The sequence below is a fragment of the Notamacropus eugenii genome, chromosome 3, assembly GCF_028372415.1.
Source record: "Notamacropus eugenii isolate mMacEug1 chromosome 3, mMacEug1.pri_v2, whole genome shotgun sequence".
NCBI lineage: Eukaryota > Metazoa > Chordata > Mammalia > Diprotodontia > Macropodidae > Notamacropus > Notamacropus eugenii.
Window position 1 is genome coordinate 167041112 of NC_092874.1, and position 21539 is coordinate 167062650.

A 21539-nucleotide genomic window follows, 5' to 3' on the forward strand; every position below is an offset into this window, starting at 1 on the left:
TACCCTTGTATCCATGGATATTATATGTCAGTACTTAAGAAAGTATTATGCCACTTCATTAATGTGGTTATTTCCTCTGTTTCAGTTGATTACCCACTTACCTATTCATTCGTGTCCTTTGAGATTTATGTCTTTATTGTTCTAAAGGATTTTTTTACCCAATGTGAAATCCATACAAACTGGAACAACTATACCATTTTGCACAGTTGCAAATCAAATCAGTAAAGCCAAAGATTAAGAAATCTCCGTGAAAGAACTGAACATCATTTAATGTTAAGTCTAGAAGAAGTCAGACTGGGGCAAGAATATAGGGAACTGAATGTCTTTCACAGAAACCAGAAACCAGGGTACTTTGGGTTAGTATTAAAGTTCTATATCATCAATAGGCATACTGTTATTCTTTTGAAGGAGCTGAGAATTGGTCCAAATTTTTAACGAAATCAGTATGGAGTTAGGCAGTGAGAATTTTTAAATTGTTATACCCTTTGTCCCAGTGTTCACACTATTTAGGGATTACAGATAGGAAAAAGAAAAACATCTTTCCAGATATAGTCCTTACAGCACTGTTTTTCCCCCTAGTAGCAAAAACCTTAAAACAAACTAGATTTCTAGAGTTTGGGATATGACTAAACAAATTAAAATAAATAACTGTATTGGACCATGAAAAATAATTAAAATGAAGAATTTGAAGAAATATGGTAAGAAACAGAAAAAGTGATGTAGTTCATAAATAAAGCAGAACCAAAAGAAATCAGTATTGCTTGTAGTGAGACAATCACAGCAACATATGGCTGGTAGACACAAAAAGGATTAAAGAAACAAGGATAAGGTCAGTTACGTTAATGCCAATACACGTGTATTTGGAGCTAGAATTATCAGAAAATAATCACAAGTTCATAGACAAAATAAAGAACAAAATCAGTGTTTTGTTTCTTTTCCATGCTCATTTCCCCTTGCTTATGCTGTTATTTATGCATCTGAATACTTGTACTTGTCGGTAGAAATTAAAAGAAAATTTATATTGATTTATATCATTAATAAAATTTACCTTAATATATATTAAAATGTGCAACTGTATGTTTGATGTTGATTTTGAAAGAAGTTTCCTTACTATAGTCTGTGTGCTCTGTCCTCTATTCCATTTTGATTATCTTATTTCTGCCCTGAATTATTAAAGATTCATGGAAGAAGGCTTGAAGATATTTAATTTTCTGAAATGAATGCTGCCACCAGAATTTTCAGCATCTAGAATCACACTGAGGGTTTTTTTGTTTTTGTTTTTTTTACATTTTCAGTTGTTTCTGAAGCAACTGGCATAGCTGTTTGTTTTTCTGTTTGATTTAAGTGTGTTAGCTTCATTCATACTTGGATAATAGCACAATGATTGCTTTTTACCTCTGTCTTTTTCCCCTTCACTTGAATTTCCAAAAGGATTGCTTTTTCTTCCCCACCCAGTAATCCATACCATTGTTAAAGTAACCTAAGAAGGATGGATTTTCCTTCATTTTGCCAGGGCCATAGTTAAAAACTCACAGGTTGTCTGTGATTTAGAGAATCAAAATTGCAGAACTTCAGGCTTTTCTTGTGCATGTACAGAAAATTAAAAGCAATTCATTGTAATGAAATATTAATTAAAATCTTACAACTTTTAGTATATTTGAAATATTGTACAAACATAATTTTTTGAGAATTTTTTAATACATATTTTATATTAGTGGTGCTATTATGTAAAACTTTTAAGAACTGAATACTATATAATATGTAAGCTGTTCATATATTAAGGAGACTGTCAGCTTTGTGGATCCCTGACTCTATTGAATGGGTTTTGCATAATCCAGAAAATTTGATAATTGTAGAAGTACTTCAGGCTAAGAGAATAGGAAAATGAAGCCTAAATTTTAAATAATATACAGCTAGTTAAATTCTTTAACCTTAAAATTTTGAAGTAATTAGTAATATAACTAGTTATATATTGCCATGTTATTAATTATAAATGCAGTCATTAAGTTGGGATACTTACTAAAATAATTTGGTAGTCATTTCATAAATTTTTAGAAGAATAATATTGCTATACTTTGATCCATAAAATGTAGACAGCCAACGTTGAGGTAACTGAAGTATAAAAAATTTAATGTATGAAACTGATTCCTTTAGTTTTCCTCTTTTTTAAAATGAGCAATATACTGTGGACATGTGATCAAAATGTATTTCAGTTATTGTAACTAAATGTATTGTGTGATGCCCATACCAGGATCACTCCATTTTTGTTTCTTGATTTTTAACAACCTGTCTTTCACCTTTGGAATTTTACACTAATTTGCAAATTGATGATACTACATTAGGAATACTTAGAAATACTACACGAGGCCTTTCCAGATTTCTAATACCCTATCCCACCCAACTTATGTGTTCTTTTATCTCCTAAAATTACTTTGTACAACTTTGTTTTGGTGTGTAATGTTGAAGGCAAGGACTATTTCATGTTTGTCTTTCTGTCCCCATTGCCTGAGACAGTGCCAGCACCTTGAATATAGGTAGGTATCAGACTGCTGAGAGGTCTGTGACACAAAACACATTCAAGGACCCTGATCTAAACCAGCCTCTTCATTTTGTAAATGAAGAAACTAAAGCCTGGAGAAAGGAAGTGATTGTCCAAGGTCAAGGTCACACTAGGAGTGAATGGCAGAGATAGAACTTGAACCCATATCTTCTAGTTATTCATCAATTGGGTTGGAATGCCACAGTACTCTCCACAGTACTCCTCTGGCACTCCTGTGGATGGCTTTGGTTAACTGTAGATCTTTAAAAAAAAAAACAGCAGTGTTCTTGTTAAACTAAAAAATGTGTTTGTTTTTGAAGGGGTCTTGCACCTCAGAATAAACCAGAGCTGCAGAAGGTGATGGAGAAGAGAAAAAGAGACCAAGTGATAAAGCAACAGAAGGAAGAGGAAGCCCAGAAAAAGAAGTCTGATTTGGAGATAGAACTACTGAAACGGCAGCAAAAATTGGAGCAGGTGAGTGGGTAGTGGTGGGATGCAAATATTGTCTGCTTAGTGAGACAGAAGAAAGTTGGAGCCCAGCTGACAGGCATACAAGAGCTCTGGAATAGAAGAAATATGTTCAGTTAATGAAATGGGTGGAGTTAAATTCAGTAAAGGAAAGGAAAGGTATATGACATAGAGACAAAACTATGGAGTCAGAGATAGAAGCAGAGAGAAGCTCAAAGGTATTCTTAGAAAACACCAAAAGCAAAAGGTGGCTGTGGGAGAGGTACAAGAGAAGACTCTTTTGGAAATTGTTTCTGAATTTGCAATTGGTATGAGAATTGCAGCTCACAAGTCAAGGCTCAGTCTTCTCAGATAGGACACTAGACATTTACATAAAGAGAGAAACAGCATGGCGTAATATTGGATGGAGGTGTCTAGCCTGGGAGTTAGGAAGACTTGGATTCACATCCAGTCTTGATCACATTCTGAGTGACCTTGGAAGGAAAATTAACCTCTCAAGGCCCCAGGCAGTTTTTTAAAGTCAAAGTTACCAGTCTTTTTTCATAACTTGTTTCCATGTTTGGAGTGTCCCCAACACTAAAGTATTACAGGTTCCAAATACAAGTATCACCAATGACAATAAAAACATACAAGTTCTTGGACAAATAACATACATCTACAGATAGTAGATATAAATATGTATCTACAATTTTCACTTTACCATAAATTTGTATTATGCAAATTTGACCTTACATAAAGAATCCTGAAAGAAATCTGCATTCCAAAAAAAACACCTGTGTTAACTTTGCAGTACTATGTTGTCTCTCCACTTTTGCCATAAATTTGATGCTCTGCTGTCTCCCACAATATCAGCAAGGACTCTGACATACATGGGAGGGCCTGTTGTACAGGTTCTTAGATCTGCTTTTCTAAAAGGAAAGGCAGCTTTTGAGGGGTCAGCAATCTACTTTAACCAAGCATATATATCATTCACTTAGTTCAGGGAAAAAAGTCAGCACCCTGAACTTGAGAGAAAATACAGAGAAATAAAAATCAACAGACAGAGCTTCCAGTTGTCTGACTATAAGGTCTAGGATTCTCTCTACTATATCTCTGTACCTGATGTATTTTTGCTCTGGGAAACATGGATGAATGGGGAGAGCTTTTTTTTTTTCAGAAAATTGAGATTTCAAACAATTTGTTCATGGACAATTACTACTTTTTTTTTTTTTAAACTAGCAGTACGAGGGAGAAGTCTTTATCTAACTGCACACACATTAGTATCATTGGTCAGTAGTATTACTTGATCTCTGAAATGGAATCATAGTTTTTGTCTTCATCTTGGTAAAGTGGGGAATAGTGGGAAAAAAGGTTAGACTTTGACAGATATTGGTAGTGAGTGCTGGGAAGGGATGAGGTTCTGAAAAACTTGTTCTGAATACCATATTTTTTCCATTTGTGACTCTCATTTAAGCTTGAGCTTGAGAAACAGAAGATTCAAGAGGAGCAGGAAAATGCCCCAGAATTTGTGAAGGTGAAAGGAAACCTGAGAAGAACAGGCCAAGAAATGGCAGAAGTCCAAGATTCCTAGGCATACGCTGTACAAAAACTTGCTGAATTCTAGCCCCTTGCTGCAGAGAGGATGTTCCTGTTTCTGTGGGATCATCTCCAGTGCTGCTTCTTCTTGAGCCAATAGTAGCATGGAGAGACATCTGTTTTTGAGAAAATGCCAGCCAGCAGAAGTTTTAATTTTTAAAAGGGGTTATTTTGTTTATCATTTTTCCTTGAATCTGGGGGGACAAATTGCCTATGATAGCTGCAGTTCAGATTCGCCAAATGAAATATGTTGACCAGCAGATAAGCAGCTTATTGTTGGTATAACAGATATGTCTTCAGAGACTCAAAAGAAAGGATGAGGACACTGGAGTATCTTAAGCGTTGCACTACTTGGTTTCTTCCAACCTAACTGTAGTGGGGACATATAGTATTTTTATTTTTTCTTCTTTTAAAAAATATTATTTTTCTAATTCTTGGTTATCTTTTAAAGAATTTAACTTACACAAAAATGTGCTTAATCTGTTACTTTTCATAACTGTGATTCTGGTTTTGAAAGCCTGAAAATCTTAGCATGGGTCAAATCTTAACACCTAAGTGTGGAAAAATGTACATTTGTATGGAATGATCAGCACAAGTTGTATCTTAGTTGACTTGAAATTATAGAATTAGGAAGCAGTGAGGAAGTTTTAAAATCTGAACTCCAAACCCACTTTTAGGAAAACCAAAATGCATAGATTAGGTAGAATTTTTTCCTTTTTTCATTCATTTCTGTTTTTGAGCAACATCATATTATTTGATTAACATTCCAACCCAAAGAAGGGTATTTGACATATTCTCTGATGATTTGATAGCATAGTTGTCCCTCTCTCAGTATTTTCTCTTTTTTTGTTCTTTCCAAGCTCGTTTATTTAGACAAATGTTGGGAGTTTGTAGACCCAAGTTCAGTGTTGCAAGTAGAGGTCAAGATCCTTGAATTACTTTGATCTACTCTTAGCCACATGGCGAGGGGGATCCCAAGTGGGAGCTCTGTAGCAAGATATTTTAGCTTAATGTGTGATGCAAGTGTGAACTGGTCTCAAGGAGACTTACTTTTAGAAGATTTTCTTGCATTTGTACATTTTGAATGTTAGAACTGAAGCCTTGAAAATTTTTGATTAATGATCACACATGCCTTTACTGTTTTTTTTCCTATGAAGGCAGAATATTACCACTGTCTCAGTGATAATGACTACTAAATTCCCTCTCTCAGGAAAAGCCAACGTTAAGGGAGAGACTGCTAAGATTCCTCTTGCTAGCCAGAGCACTATTGAGAAGCAAATTCCCAATTATAAATAATAGCTAAATGTTTATGCAAATGTATTTTCTATCTTGGGCATGTGCAAGAGTGCCTCCCATATTGGATGAAATTTGGGATATGAAATTGGGAAAAATATAGCTTCAGTATTGTTCTCTGTCTAGGATATAGAGCCAGTGACTTCTTTGGGCAAGACACTATTTTTGCCTGACTTAATATATAAAGTTCAACCTTGAAGCCATCTGAAGGCCTTGAAAACCATAATGGAAATTGGCATCATTGGGGGATATTTTGTAGGACCCAATTTCAAATCTTCAAGTGAGCAGCATAGCATAAATACATAAAGTTACAACATATAAAGAAGGAGAACATGTTATAGGAATTATATTTGAAATAGATTATCCAGTTCATCATTGAGGATTATTGCTATAGAATACAAGTATGATATATTATTTTATCCTATTAGTTTTGTCTTTGTAAAATGAAATGGTGATGGCTGAGATTTTCCTCCTGTTTCTCTACTCCTTTTGAGAAGAAGTGTGGTGGTGGGTCATCTCAAGAGTACATTTCCAATTTCATATTGACTAGGATTTTTTCCTTTTGAGTGTGGGGTGTTGATGGAGTGATTTATAATACTGGTATTTAGGATAAGTCCACAACTCTTTTATTCAGCAAGATCTTAGATCTTTAGATCCCTGCAATTTGTGATAAATCTCCCATTTGACAGATATCTTGAGCTATTCAAATTGAAGAGATACTCATCTGCTTTGCCTGCTCAGCACAGTCCTTTAAAAGGATCATACTCTCCCTCATTGTCTTTAGATTGCTTGAAACTTATTCTTCTCTAGTGGGGGAAGGAATAACAGAAAGGAGAAATGGATTGGAATTTTCCTCCCAAACTCACTAGTAGGTGTGCTGAGTAGTTTTCAGTCTAATAGACAAAATGCCTCAAAACAGCTCTGTAAATATAGTGTGAAAGTAATGTGTGTTGTTACAAAGCAAGTAGAATATATAGTTAGAGTTCATCTTAGGATCCTGACGGGCCCAGCTTATAAATCTGAGTTAAAACATGGCAAGCAAAATCTTCCTTAAGATCAAAAAGCTATTTAACTTGGTTAAAATTTGTAGAAGTCTTCTGAGCAGTTCTGTTTATTGAGCCACTTTCTAATTTTGCAATGGTCCAACGTTTTAGTTTAGCTGTTTTTTTGTCCTCTTAAAATATTGGAAAATTTTGTTGTCTCCCACTTTGATAGCATGGTAACAAATTTGTGTTGCTTTCTAAGCTACATATGACTTTATTCTTCTATTCTGAAAAACTTTGACTTGTTTGAGTGTATATAATATATATAAAGGGAGCCTTAATGGGTTTGTTTTCACAATTTCATAATTTAATATTTTTTGTATTTGCTCTTATATAATTGTTTTTAACTGAAAGTATTACAGAAATGAGGGTGGAATACTTAGAACCAAAGTTATGCTTAATAAAAATCTACTACATGCTTGAACTATACCACCGTGTCTGTCATACAGAAAAGAAATGACTTGAATTTAAAAGGTAGTTTTGTTCAGGTTGTCAGTTAAGTTTGTTTGATAATACATTCTTTGGGCAGCTAGGTGGCACAGTGGATAGAGCACCAGGCCTGGCATCAGGAAGACAAATCTTCCTGAGTTCAGAAATGGCCTTAAACACTTACTAGCTGTGTGACCCTAGACAAGGGTCTATAGACACTTAAGTCTATTTGCCTCAGTTTCCTCATCTGTAAAATGAGATAGAGGAGGAAATGGCAAACCCTTCCAATATCTTTGCCAAGAAAACATCAAGTGGGGTCATGAAGAACCAGTCATGACTGAAAATGAGTGGAAATAACAGCATTCTTCACATTTGCTTCCATCACCTCCAATTCCTTACTCTCTTCCTGCCCCCAAGTTAGGCATTTAGACTGAGCTGGTATTCCATTCCTTCAGGACCTTGCTAGGTGACTGAGGAGCTTGTATTGCATCATGCTAAGATGTTAATAGGTATTAATGTCTCAGTAGATAGCCCTTGTCACATCATAGATTGATTTATTAATAGGAGGAGCCTTCATTTCTTTCAATGAGAGTATTAGTGATTTCAGTTATTAAAAGTACTTTTGAGGGGTTGGGGTGGGAGCAGGAAAGATCTTTTAATGTCTCTGCAGCCACTATGAAGACACCTGCCTTATCTGCCTTGCCATTAGGGCTTGTTTGTTGCTACAGGATTATGAAAATCAAGGGAAATGTACGTGTGAAAATGCTTTGTAAACTGTAGCACATTTCACAAATCTAAGGTGATGTGACTACAAGAAAGAGACTATCTTTTTTTAGGAATATCCCCATTTGTAGCACCAATGCAATATTCGTAGCGCCTACAGCGGCCATGAATATCCTGGCGCAATTCTGAATAATGAAATACTATAGACTCCACATGGAAGACAGAACCAAAACATTTATTCACACACCAGAAAGCCAAATCCATCATAGCAACCAAAGTTTATACACAATAACAATGCGGAGAGCAACACCATTCCCAAGCCTTCCCCCAAACCAGCTTCCTTGAACAGAACCACAAACAAGCTCTCTCACTCACACTAGCCAGCTGCCTGTCTGCCAGCATCCTTCCCAGCTCTGACTGCTCTCATGACTAACTTCCTCCCAGCTCTGCCTCTTCCTGTTCCAGCAAACTCCTCCCACCACTCAGACCAGGCAGGTCACATGGACCTGTTAATGAATGGGAAAGATCTTCCCATTTAAATTATCAGTACACCATTTCATTTGTAGGACATGATGGAACTGTAGTTTTCTGGGGTGGGGATAGTGTCTATGGATTTGGCAAATTTACCTTTGAATTATATTTTAGTGCCTTAAAATATCATGGTTTCATAATTCTGAAATGATAAAATTTTTAAAATTTGATTTGAAAAGTGTTTTAGAAAGTTTCTAAGTACTTCTTTTCATTAACAAATTTACTAAAAACATTTGGTATGACTTGATGGATGTGAGTCCAAGGACATAGGAATGTAAAATTTAGAATCCAGTATGCACCCTTTGTTCCAGCCCAGTTAGATTATTAGTAGTGCCCCTGAAATCAGGCTATCCTTCCTACTTCTGAATATTCTTGCAATCTTTCACAATTTCTAGTGGAAAGAGCCTTGGCTCTGGCAATCAGAGCATGAGGGTTTCAGTCCCACCTCTGATGCTGACTTAATGTTACCTTGGGCAGTCAATCAAAATATTAAGTGCCTGCTATGCCCCAGGCACTGGGCTAAGGGCAAGTCAATTTACCTCTTTGGGCCTCAGTTTCCTCATTTGCAAAATAAGGAGGTTGGGCCAAAGGGTCTTTGAGGTCCCTCCCAGCTTTGATCTCTGCTTTTCAAGACTCAACTCAGGTGTGCCACCTTATCCATGAAACTAGTCACTCTGATAGGATATCCCCCTCTTCCCACAAATGAAAGTGTTCTCACCTCCACTCAAATTTCCTTAGAACAATTTGGATTTCACATGAGATCATGAATTTAGAGCTGGAAGGGACTTCAGAGGCCACTGAATACAACTCCCTTGTTTTACATCTCATACACAGAGGTTAAGTCACTTCCCCAGACCACACATCTTATAAATGTGTAAGGCAAGATTCAAACCCAGGCCTTCCTGACACTAGTAGTCTAATGCCCTGTCTGCTACACCATAGGGAAACCCAGGGCCTCTCGCATTCCCATTTGGGGCAGAACCAGATTTAAGATGTAATTGGGAAATACTTAAACAAATAATTAAAAATATCATTAAAAATCTCCATATTTAAGCTTACTATGTAGGCTTCAGGGAACCTTGTACAAGGATTAGCATACTTACCCTTTACACCTTCTATTTCCTTCCATTCTAGGACCCTTTAGCTTGTATTTAAGAGGTGTGCTGGTAAATGTTTATTTAGAAACTGGCTTTCCAGAGAAAAAAGGCATTGGACACACTTAAGTTTTATCTGCATTATTTGCATTTTTTCCATCACTTTCTTAGGGTCAGAAAATCAATAAAGTAAGCTTTAATTTGTAGCATTTGCTGATTTCTGCTTATTTCTATATAAATGTTCACGCTGAATATTTAACAATCCTGAATATGTCATTTCTCTTTGTAGAATATCCTTCAGGATGGTGACTGACATTTTTTTTTTTTTTTACTCTTCTACCCCCAGTAGGAAGCACAGTGTCTTGTATATTTTGAATTGCTGTCAGGGTTATTATTTCTTCCTTTTCCAGATCATCTAATGTGTTGAAATGCCTTCAACCCTGTGGTCTGAGTACAAGCTGCAACTCTCAGTCTACAAAAGGGGTGCAGCCAATGGGGATCCAGAGTTCACAAGCATCTTTCAGTCTCAGGAAAACAACTTTTCCCCTTTAGTTTTTTTCCACTACTACCAGCAATTAAGGGAATTGTGGGTTTGATGCTTGCTAGGATTTTTCCCACAGTTATTTTTATTGGCTGGCATCTAGGTGTAGAGGAATGCCAGGAAGTGGTAAATAAGTAATGAATTACTGCTTTTCTACAGCATTATAAGCTTTGGAATTAGTCCCAGAATATTTAATGAACTCATATCTCACAAATTTCCACTCTTGGGTGATGTAGAAAGTCTAGTGTAACAGAATAGGATAATTTGCCAGCCTTTTTCTTATGATTACAAATGTCACCTTCTTACAACTAAAATGAACTCTTCTCTCACCACCTTTTTTAAATTCAAGGATTTGGTCAAACCTCAGAGCAGGTCAGGGAGGGGTTTGGAAGAGTTCCTTGGTGACTACAAAGATGGAATAGGAACTAGAAAAAATGGTGATTACTGGTCATTAAAAAGAAAATTTACCCTCTCTCCTTTCTTCTTTTAAGATAATTGGAACATAACAAAACCACTCCTGAGTCTTCTATGTTATTTAAACTCTTAGAAGAAGCAAGTCAGAGGTAGAAAAAATAAATACTTTTTAATTTTAAAAAATTTTAGAGGGCTAAAAGAAACCAATTTCTGTATATTCATCTTTAGAACATTATGCTTAGAAACAGCTAGAGAGCACAGTGGTTAGAGAACTGGACCTGAGTTCTTCAAAGTTGTGTGACCCTGGGCTGGTCACTTTACTGCTATCTGCTTCACTTTCCCCATCTGTAAAATGGGGATAACACTAGCATATGTGCTCATCCATTTTCGAAGAGGACATCTCCATTAGCATGTGAATGGTATTTAAGTGAGGCTGAGTTACAATCTTTCTCTTTTAGATTCATCAAAGTCCAGTGGCAGGACAAAAGATAGCTGGTGATGACCCAGGATGCAGCGGATGACCTTGGCATCTTTGATGTGTGACAGAACTCCAGCGGAGCTTTTGCTACTTTCATGGCCTTTGTAACAAATTGTTCTCATTTCCCCTCCCCATCCCCTTTCTGCCCTTGGGGAGTCTTTAAATGTTTGGGATAGACACCTTGCTCTCCACCTCACTGACAGGTTTGAGGCCTGTCTGTTATCTTCAGCCTAGTTTAGCCCATCTGCTGAGATGGTTTTACCAGAGTGTGGCCGCTGCACATGCTACAACCATCTTGACTAGGTGGAAACACCAAATGAATATAGAGATTGACTGACTATTGATTGGTCACATCAAAAACCATCACAGAGGCATAATAAGAGCCATAATACCTTTGCACCTCATGTCAGGCGTGCAAGGCAAGGATGGGCTAATAGCATGAGAAACAGCATCTACCTCCTTGGGTGGTTGTCAAGATCAAATGGGATATTTTGAGCCTGGCTAGCTGTTATTTTTGGACTGGGCTAGTGCTGAAAATTGTTATGCTTGACTAAATTTTTTTTTACAAGTTTGGGTTTTCTTATTTCAACTGGGGGCAGGAAGTGGGAAGGAGAGAAAATAAATGCTTGTTAATTGAAAAAATATAAATGACTTATTTACACAGAAGCTTGTGTTCAGCTGCATCAATACTGGACAACTCAAGCTTTTTTTTGAGGTTTGTGTTGAGACAACACACTAACCTGAAAAGTATTCTGGGCAACTTGCTTATAGAAATTAATTTTGAGCTTCCAAATTCATTCTACAAGTCTCAGGACACAGTTACACATTGTATCTTCTAGGTGCTAAGATGAAAAAGAGCAAATTACATGATTCAGAAAAATCTGCTGTCAGCTCTATTACACATTGGGTGGGAATCATTTTATGGGCCCACTTTTATATAGAGTGAACAATCATAGAATTCAGACAAATGAAGACACCTAAGTAATTTGTCCAGGATTGCCCAACTCAGCTGGGAACTGAACCCAGGTTTCTTGAATCCAAATTAGCTTTTCTTTTCTTTTTTCATGATGCCACATTTCTAAGCGGAACAACAAATGAATGGCATTGGCAACAGACTTAGTTACTTAACTATCTTAGATATAGAAGTGTTTTAGTTTGTTTGTTTAGTTTGTTTTAGTTCTCTAGCTTCTTCTTCAGTGCTTTCTCCTGCCATTTTTTTCTTTCCTTCTTGAAGAACAAGAGTTCCTACCCATCAATCAGTCAGCCAATGCTTAGCAAACCCCTCCTGTGTACTGGCCTCGAATAGATAACTGGCAACTAGGACTGGATGATAAAACAAGGACACAGGAAGAGATAATCAAGGGTAAATGGCTGTAAGGGCTCAGTGCCCAATGAGTGAGTCACTGACAGTAAATGCTACCCTAATAGATTTAAAAGAGGCAAGATGAACACACTGAAGTACAAAAATATTTAGTGAGGGACGTAGGTGGAGAATGGCTCAAATGAGATTTTGGATGATATTTCATTTAGATGTGCTTTTTAAAGCAAGACACTCTGAAAACCCAGAATAGAAGGAAATAGAAAATAGAAGAAAAACTCCCAACTTTAATGATTTTATTACTCCTCCCACATCATCTTGGATTACGAGGTAACCTCCATTTTTTTCCAGATTTCCACTCCCAGTTGTACTCCTCAAGGTTATCGGTGAACCTTTGTTCCCTCTCTCCCACAGGTGTCCAGTCTAAAGCTCTGATATATTTTGCCTGTAATGCAGTTACTGACAGATGGTGGGTAGGACAGAGCTGTCAAACTCCCAGCCAGAGGGAGGCCTGAGCCAGATTAAAGTGTAATTTGGAAAAGGTTAACAAAATATATGATACAACATACTATGGTTTTCAGTCAATTTGCAGTAGGCAGGGATCTTTTCTATTTGAATTTCATACCATGGATGTAGTGGATACAAGATGGCCATCCTGGAAGATAGAATAACTTGGGTTCGAGTCCTACCTTTTACTAATAGTAGCTGTCTGTGTGTGACCCTGAACAAGTTGTTTAATCTCGGACTCCCAGGCAATCCTCCAAGATTATGAATTGCAGACTAGTTGCTGATGTGTATTGGTAGAGGGAGTTCTCTATACTGATAAAATTTCAGATCTATAAAAAAAGTACATATTTACATTGTTACTATCAATTGAATGGCAGACTATCCCTTAGAGCATACAATAATGGGGTCAGGTAATGGAAATGAGAGTTTTGATTGGTTCTCCCTGGTGCCCGATTGTTATTTCCTACACTGATCCCAAGATCCACTTCTGCCACTGATCAGTGCCTGGACCCATTTTTGTCCATTGAGAATATTGGAAGTTCACCTGGGTGTTGACCTTTGGATCTCTCTAGATTGCACTCTCATCCTGTGATATAGTCAATGCACTAATTCCCTTCATTTCTCTTATATCTGTGATTTAGTTGGTAAGGGGAAAAGGTCCCATCATATTTATCATAATTTATTTTTTCAGTTTTCAACATTTACTTCCAGAAGCTTTTAAATTTTCTCCTCCCTCTTCCTCACTCCCTCCCCTAGATGGCATGCAGTCTTATATGGGTTCCCATTGAACACATTTACACATTAGTCATGTTGCATAGAGGAATATATAGCAAATGGGAGAAACAGAAAAAAATAAAACATACAAAAAGAGAAAATAGTCTGCTTCATTCTGTGTTCTGACTCCATAGTTCTTTCTCTGGATACGGATTGGAAACGTTCTAGGTCTTTACATTGCTGAGAAGAGGCCCTATCATATTTTGTAGATAAAGGTAATATCTTATACAAATTTATAACACCAAATTTCTCCAATTTTATAGCAAGCTTTTCAGAATAACTTTTGTCAATGGAAAGAAAATGTATGAAGTCATTATCTTCTTTTTGTGATATCATGCTACCAAACTGTGGCTATTCTGGATATTTTGAATGATCTTTCTACGGGCCTATATCTTGAACAGGTTATGTCTAGGCTAAGGGCCAACAACTTATGACATGCATGCTAAAGGTGGCAAGAAGACTGATTTTAAGGGGCACACAGTGATTCATGTAGAATTGCTTTTACAGAAGATTATATGCATTTATGTGCATTGGAAATCCAGGCCTACTGCCCTTCCTTTCCTGTCTGACCTTTTCTCCAAGCCACTACAACTTAGGTTGCTATGCTGCTAGGAACCTGATCCTTGGTATCTCCAATCACTTCTCCTGCCAGTGGGTTCTGTTGGGTAGTTTACCCAAGTGAGTCTTTGGTTCAGAGCCCTGAATACTGTGTTTAGAAAACCTGTTAGTCTGAGAGGTCATAAATTAATGAAAATTTAGCATGCCACTTTTGAGAGATCGACTTAGCTGATTTAGGTTATTCACTGGCTGTAGCTTACCTGGAGAATTAAGCATCGAACATTTAGCAGCTATGTTTGCTGGATTCAAATACTGCCTCTGATGGTTGCATCCTGGACAAGTCACAGCTTTCTCAGAGCTCTAGGCAACTCTGTAAGACTGAGCTTCAGAGAAAGTGCTAACCTGAATTGGTAAAGAAAATTCAGGAGTTCCTAACACTTCTTAAATCATAGGTCCAGTCCCCCCCACCCTTTTTTTTAGCTCAGGTACTAAAATAATGAAACAAGCAATCTTGTTTTAAATTGTTACTAGCTGAAGTAAGCTGAATGTTTGCAAGTTGAAACCTTTCATGGAATTAGAAGCTAAGAATGTTAGAACTGGAAGAATCCTTAGAGAGCATGTCCAACTTATAATTGAAGACACTACAGAATCTATCCTCTCCTCTTTTCATTTTGTATATAAAGAAATAGAGGCAATGTGGTATTACAACCCCTGGGAGTGAAGCTTGGTGCAGATAACCCTCTAAAATATAAACATTCTAGACTGTATTTGGAATTTGGGGGACTGGTAAATTCCATAAGGTCCTCCACTGACTAATTTCTGCCTACTGAGAAGTCCTCTTCCCCTGCTATCAAATGCTTTTCTAGTGTATTTTCCATCATATTAGTTTGCCCGTTCGTATCTTCTAACTTTATTGCCCTAGCTGCAAGCTGCATGCTCCTGTTCCATCTTCATGAACCCATGCCCATTCCAGTAATGTCCAATCACTTCTGATCCATTTCACTGGGTTTTTTGGAAGCCCCATCTTTTTAACAGGCTCCCTCCAACCTCCCTCCAAGGCACCTTCCACCCCTTTGTTCCATAAATATTAGCTTAAATAATAAATAACAATTTAAAAAATATTAGCTTTAAAATATCATTTAAAAAATTTTTAAATTAATGATATATCTATAGATCATAGGATCATAAGATTAGAACTGGAAGGAAATTCAAAGGCCATCTAGTTCAATCCCCTCATTTTACATTTTACAGATGAGAAAACAGGCCCAGAGAGGTTAAATGAGTCATTTTCCAAGGATAGAGGGAAGATGTAAAGCAATCCTCAGGCTTCAAAGCCAGTGTTCTTTCCTCTATCTTACATAACCTTATTCTCTGAGTCAATCTGCAGTCCCTGTCCAAGATCTATGAACCAATGGTCTATTTCAATGGAGAGAGGGATATCAATAACTAGTCCTCACTTTCTCACATTTATGAATCTTTACACGTATCCTTGATGAAAATAAGACAATTAGCAGCCCTTTGCAAAGCATTTTCAACGGCAGACTACATCATCACATTGAAAAAGATTTAGCCCTAAAGTATAGAAAGTATCAGGCCTTGTATTGTTTATTATCATTTATAGGAAAACATTTGATGTGTCACAGAGAAAAATGAACCCTGAAAGCTTTCTGTAAGATATTTCCTATACATATGGTCCGATAACACAAAATTGAATGATGTGATGACAGACATACCTTTGTTCAATGATCCTCTGGTAAGTAATATCCAGTGAGGTCTAGAACAGGAACATAAAAGTGATTTTATTCTTTCTCCTTTTTCGGCATCTTGCCCTCCTTGGAATATCTTGAAAATCAACCATTCGTGTCATACCTAGCACAGATTTTGGTGACTGTTTGGTCTGCCCTATACCTCCCACATCATCTTTTTGAATGCTTAATTTCATGTTCACAAAGAACACTTCAGGCTCTTTGGAATAATGCAGCTTATGTGGGGCTCATGAGCTCTCTACCATTTTGTTTCTTTTTCTCTTCTCTTTGTTGTTTTCTGAGGTGATGTTGCTCATAACCTACCAATCTTTTCTATGACATTTTGTAAATGAGTTAATACTCTAAATTGGTGTTGCTCATGACTGCTGTGTCTCTTGGCTAGGCCTAGACACTGACCCAAGTAAATATTAGGGTTGTTTTTTTTTTAAACCTCCTCATTGTGGCATTATTTTATATTGATTAAAATTGGTCCAAGTAAGTGTTTTGAATAGCTCAAGTTGTAATTCTCACAATTACACAGTGACACCACATTATTCCTTTTCTTTTAGTATGGAGTTGATTTTTAACTTTGCTCTAATTAGACAATGATCTGACTGTGCATAGATTCTGAAATGACTTTCAGGCGAATAATCAGTCATTTCCTATCTATTAAGGTACAGGCTCTAAAACTAAGGTTCAACCTGCTGGTGATAATATTCTTCCAAGGTTGTTATATAGCTCTGAGTCGTGGAGCACTAAAATGTCCAAAGAATTGAAACTGAAATTCACTCAAAGGACAAAGCAGAGTTGCAAGGTAGGAATAAACAGGATGCAACGCATTGTAGAGAAGGAGTTATAAAGGCGAAATGGAGTCAAAGATGTCACCAAAGGAATGAATGAACAAAAAGTAACACTGAACTATATTCTCCGCCATACTGTTCATCATCTTCCCCTGGACCTACCTTCATACTGGAGTCATCAAGTATCAAGGAGTATGTTGACATGGTTTGGAGAATTTTATCAAGTTCCTTATAGAATTTCTCTAGTTCTTCATCCTCTGTAAGAGGTATTGATATATAAGCTTCAAGAAGGGATAGGGTAAACACAAATTGGAAAATATAAACCACAGCGGAATGGGTAACAAATGAAATGGAGAGGATCCCCTATATGTTTCAGTAGATGTCCTTTCAGTTTATGTGAAAAAAGCTGTGCCTGTAGCAGAGAAATACAGTTATCCCTTCTACATTGTGGGGGTTAGGGTCACAGTACTCCCTTGATCTAGAAAATCCACATAAAATTTTTGGCCCTCTCTTTGTAGCAGAGAAGTCAGAATATTTTCTTTTTCTTTTCTGAGGTGTTTACAGTAACTTATTCTAAAATTTGAGTTGATATTATACTATATTGTACATATATTTTATGCATTTCTGAGCTTCTAAACTTTTTCTGTATTGTCTGCTGGCCTTATGTCATCTGTGGCTTCCCCAAAACTCCCCTAAAATTCCCATTTAATTTCTTATGCAGAGCTGTGATATATCAAAACCACGATGGGGAAAGTTGCAAAGTGGAAGGGATGACTGTAATAGCTGCTACTGAGCCCAAGGGGTATGTGATCACCTTTCTCTTCTCAGTGACCCCTCTCATTGTGTCCACACCTGTAATCTAGACTGGAGGCAGTGGGCTGGGGAAGAAGGCTGCCTCTACTGAAAAAAGGGTGAACTTTTTCTTTCAAAACACTAAACACAAGCATACATTAATTGCAAGTTTTAAAACAGGCTTCAGTAACTTCATTTATAACTACTGTTATGTTCTCCTGAGAGGTTGATACTTAAACCTCATCAAAGTTTCCAGACTGCTAAGTAAGCATATCTACATTTCACCTCATCCTTGAACTATTTTGTTCCCCTATCTCCCAGATTCCCTGCCTTCTGAACAGTTAAGCCAGGACTAGGCCTCATCTTGATGTCAGTCTTTTTTGGTGCAGAAGCTCTATCTGTTGGCTGTCATTTGGATGCAGGGCCTTTAGAATGCACAGAGTCACCTCCAAACCTGGACACAAACATTTCAGTATAGATGCACATTTTCCTACTCAGCAAAGGGAGAAAAAAATGGAAAAGGTAGTCAGGCGTCCACGCTCACCTAAGTCCCCTTGTTCTAGTTTCAGAGGAACTTTGAAAGGGGGACAGGATAGCTATCATCAAATATCTGAAGGGCTCTCAAGTAGAAGAGATATTAGGATTGTTTTGTTCAACCCTAAGGGGCAGAGTTAGAACCAGGGAGCAGATATCACAGAGAAGCAGATTTTGGTTTAATGAAAGAAAACTCCTTTTAATAATTAAGTAAATTACTAAGTTTAATTAAATTAAGTTATTAAATAAATAATTAATGGTGTCTGAAGTTGGAATGGGCAGTGCCAGAGAAATGGCGGTCTGCTGTCACCAGCGGTTAATAAGTATAGACCAAATGTTGTTAGGGAGGTTGTATATGGACTAGATGGCACTGGATATAGAGCATCAGACCTAGAGTCAGGAAGACCCGAGTTAAAATCTCACCTCTGACACTTGTTACTATATGATCCTCAGCAAGTCACTTAACTTTTGTCTGCCTCCATTTCCTCAATGGGGGATACTATTAGCACCTACCTTCTAGGTTATTGTGAGGCACAAATGAGAAAATATCAGTAAAAGCCCTTAGCATTGTGCCTGGATCATGGTAGATACTTAATCATTGCTTGTTTCCTTTCCTTTCCCTGGATATTGGTTGGGCTAGATGACCGAAAGTCCCTTACCACTCTGATCCTACGTCTTCACCTGGCATAGGCCCAGAGTATGCAGTGTTTTATGGGGTGGACAGCCTGGAGGCATCAGAAAGAGCAGGGAAAGTTTAGTGGAAGGAGCAGAAAAGAGAGGAGGGTACAGAATGAGGAAGCAGTTGACCACTGAAAGCTATATTTCATAAATCTGAGGCCCTGCTCCAGTCTGATGCCAGGTAGGTAGGGAAAAAAGGCATTGAAGCCCAGTAGAAATCCTCAGGATGCCCCTCTACCCTGTTCACAGGGGAACTACCCATAATGAATGAAGAACTCTTGCACCTAAAGGGTATCCGTTTACAGGTAAATATGACAAACACCTACAATATGTTTTGACAATATAAGGTAAATGAGAATAAAATTCAGCAAGCCAACTTTTTATATTATTAAAACAGCTGAACAGTAGTTACTTTAGTTCATTGGGAACACACATAAACACATACACACACACACACACACATATAGATATATATATTTTTCCTGAAGTACTCAAATATATTTCCTCAAATACAAATATTTTTCTTTAAAGAACTTCTTTTGAAATAATATTTAATAATATTTAATGCTGCCATCTAGTGCCTGTGGACATATATATGTGTGTGTGTATATATATATAATATGTGTGTGTGTGTGTGTGTGTGTGTATTTATGAAATGTTGCTATACAGCTAGAGTGCCTTGTTTCATTAGTATTTCAAGATTCCGAAGAATTTCAGGTCCTTGGTGTGAGGCCAGCTACCTATGCCATGACGAGTAATACAGCTAAGATCAGATCTTTCCAGTTCAGTTTCTGCAACTGATTTTATATGGAAATAAGTAATTTTAGATGGAGAGTTTACCTAGGTACTTTTGAAAAATCTGTATGTAGCCTTCTGTACCTTGGGAGTAGGAGATAAAATCGAAATGGTTAAAAAAAAATATTTCCTCCTCTGGCCCCCACCTTTGGAATGTGAGCTTTGCTGACCTGGTCCAGCCACACCTTTTCTCAGTTCCTACTCTATTTGGTCATTGTCCTTGACTCTAGCAAAGAGCTTTTTCTGCACATACATGCATGACAGGTGGGGAGAGGGGGAAGAAGGAAGTGAGCAAGGCAGCCTCAAGTTGTCCCAGACAGCAAAATAGTACATTGACTAACTTTTATCCTAGAGCAAAGGAAAAAAAACACCACCACCACCCCAGATTCAGTTTATTTTCTGTCTGTTGGGAAGATCTTCTGAAATCAATAAATCAAAATCATAAGCTTCTCCACCAGTTTGTCTCTGCTTCCTTGCAGGAAAAAGTCTATCACTTCCACGGACAAGGGCTCAAACTCTGGTCTTTTGACTATCCCTGTTTTCCAATGTCCTCCCTTATCTTCCTAGATAAACCAATAGGAGATAAACATCAGTCAGATTTATCTAACACAAAAGACATTCAGACTACTTAAAAAGAAGTTAGATGTGACAAAGTAACAAAGTGGCATTGGAGTAGTTGACAGAATATTAGACCTGTGGTCAAAATGGTTTCTCTGTTGGAAATCTGCCTTGTGAACCAGCTGTTGTGACCATTAGCAAGTGACTCTAATTCCAAGTTTTAGTATTTTCACCTATAAAATGGTGGAAGGGAGTAGCAGTAGTATTCCAATGAGTACTCTAGTAGTACTGCAAGATCATTGTGAGGATCATGGAATTTAGGTCAAGTATATGGATATCTGTTTTCAAAACCTAAAGCATTGTATAAATGTCAGCTTTTATTACTTAAGAAACACTTGGATCTATGGTAATTAAAGAGCCATGGAAATAGGGGTCTGGAATAATAATACTCATATCATTATTAAACATTTTAAGACTGAAAAACAAGTTAGAAAAGTAACTTTTCATAACAAAATAACCTTTGAAATCAGCTTCTCTTATTTTAGCAGAGAAGAGGGGAAGGAAAGGGGAGACCTTACTTCACAGTCAGCTAACTCTTCTCCCAAATAACCATTGTCCCATTCTGGTCACTGAAAGCAGAGACAGCTGCCACCCCTGGAGCTCTGGCAGCTACTGGACAGTGTGCCTCAAACCTCAGGCAGTGGCCCCTCAGGCTAGAGTACCTCAAAGTTCAGCTCCCCATTTCTAGTCTCCCTCTTGACCTCCCTGGAAACTGCTTTAGTACTCAGTAAAACAAAACAAGCAAAAATAACCTGCAGGCACAGTGAAAGAATGCCGTACATGCTACTCCTTAGGAAAAGTCATCTATGAGGTTCACTTCTGACCTTCAGAATGCCATCTCCCTGTCAGAGAGATACCACTAGTTTCAAATGGTGAAGTATTTCTCCTTTTTTACATCAGTTCACATGTGCCAAAGATTAAAATTCTTCTTGACTTTCCCTTCTTTTAACAAGGGGATATGGGGAATTTCTCCTGTCTCACATCAGGAGCCAAGTTCACAAGGAAACCTTGTGCATGAGCAGTCTGTTCCTGCTTAAAGCATTTTGAGAAGTACTGATGAAGCAAGTGACCCACCATGGGGACCAGGAGTCCGTTGCTTCTCGTTCTGGCTCTGTCTAAACTAACGATCAGCGCTTTCAGTGTCTGTCTCCTCATCTCTAAAAGAATGGTTGGATTTGCTCTCTAACTGGCCCTTCTGGCTCAGACATACCATGATTCTCATTTTGCCTCCATGGCCTAATGGCTTCAGCTGGGAAAGTTACTTAATTGACTCTATTAATCAATTTCCTTGG

General features: G+C 37.5%; 1 protein-coding gene across 7 annotated transcripts in view; it reads left to right on the plus strand.

Annotated features, from left to right (window-relative positions):
* Nucleotides 1-7347, plus strand: part of LOC140533499 (protein FAM107B) — a 90739-nt gene extending 83392 nt beyond the window's left edge. For all 7 annotated transcript variants that reach the window (XM_072653260.1, XM_072653257.1, XM_072653258.1 and 4 more), the window contains 2 exons: nt 2860-3013; nt 4461-7347. In XM_072653260.1, the coding sequence (XP_072509361.1) occupies nt 2860-3013; nt 4461-4577 (271 nt within the window). In that variant the 3' untranslated portion in view covers nt 4578-7347. The remainder of the gene's footprint in view (nt 1-2859; nt 3014-4460) is intronic.
* The last annotated feature ends 14192 nt before the right edge of the window (nt 7348-21539 follow it).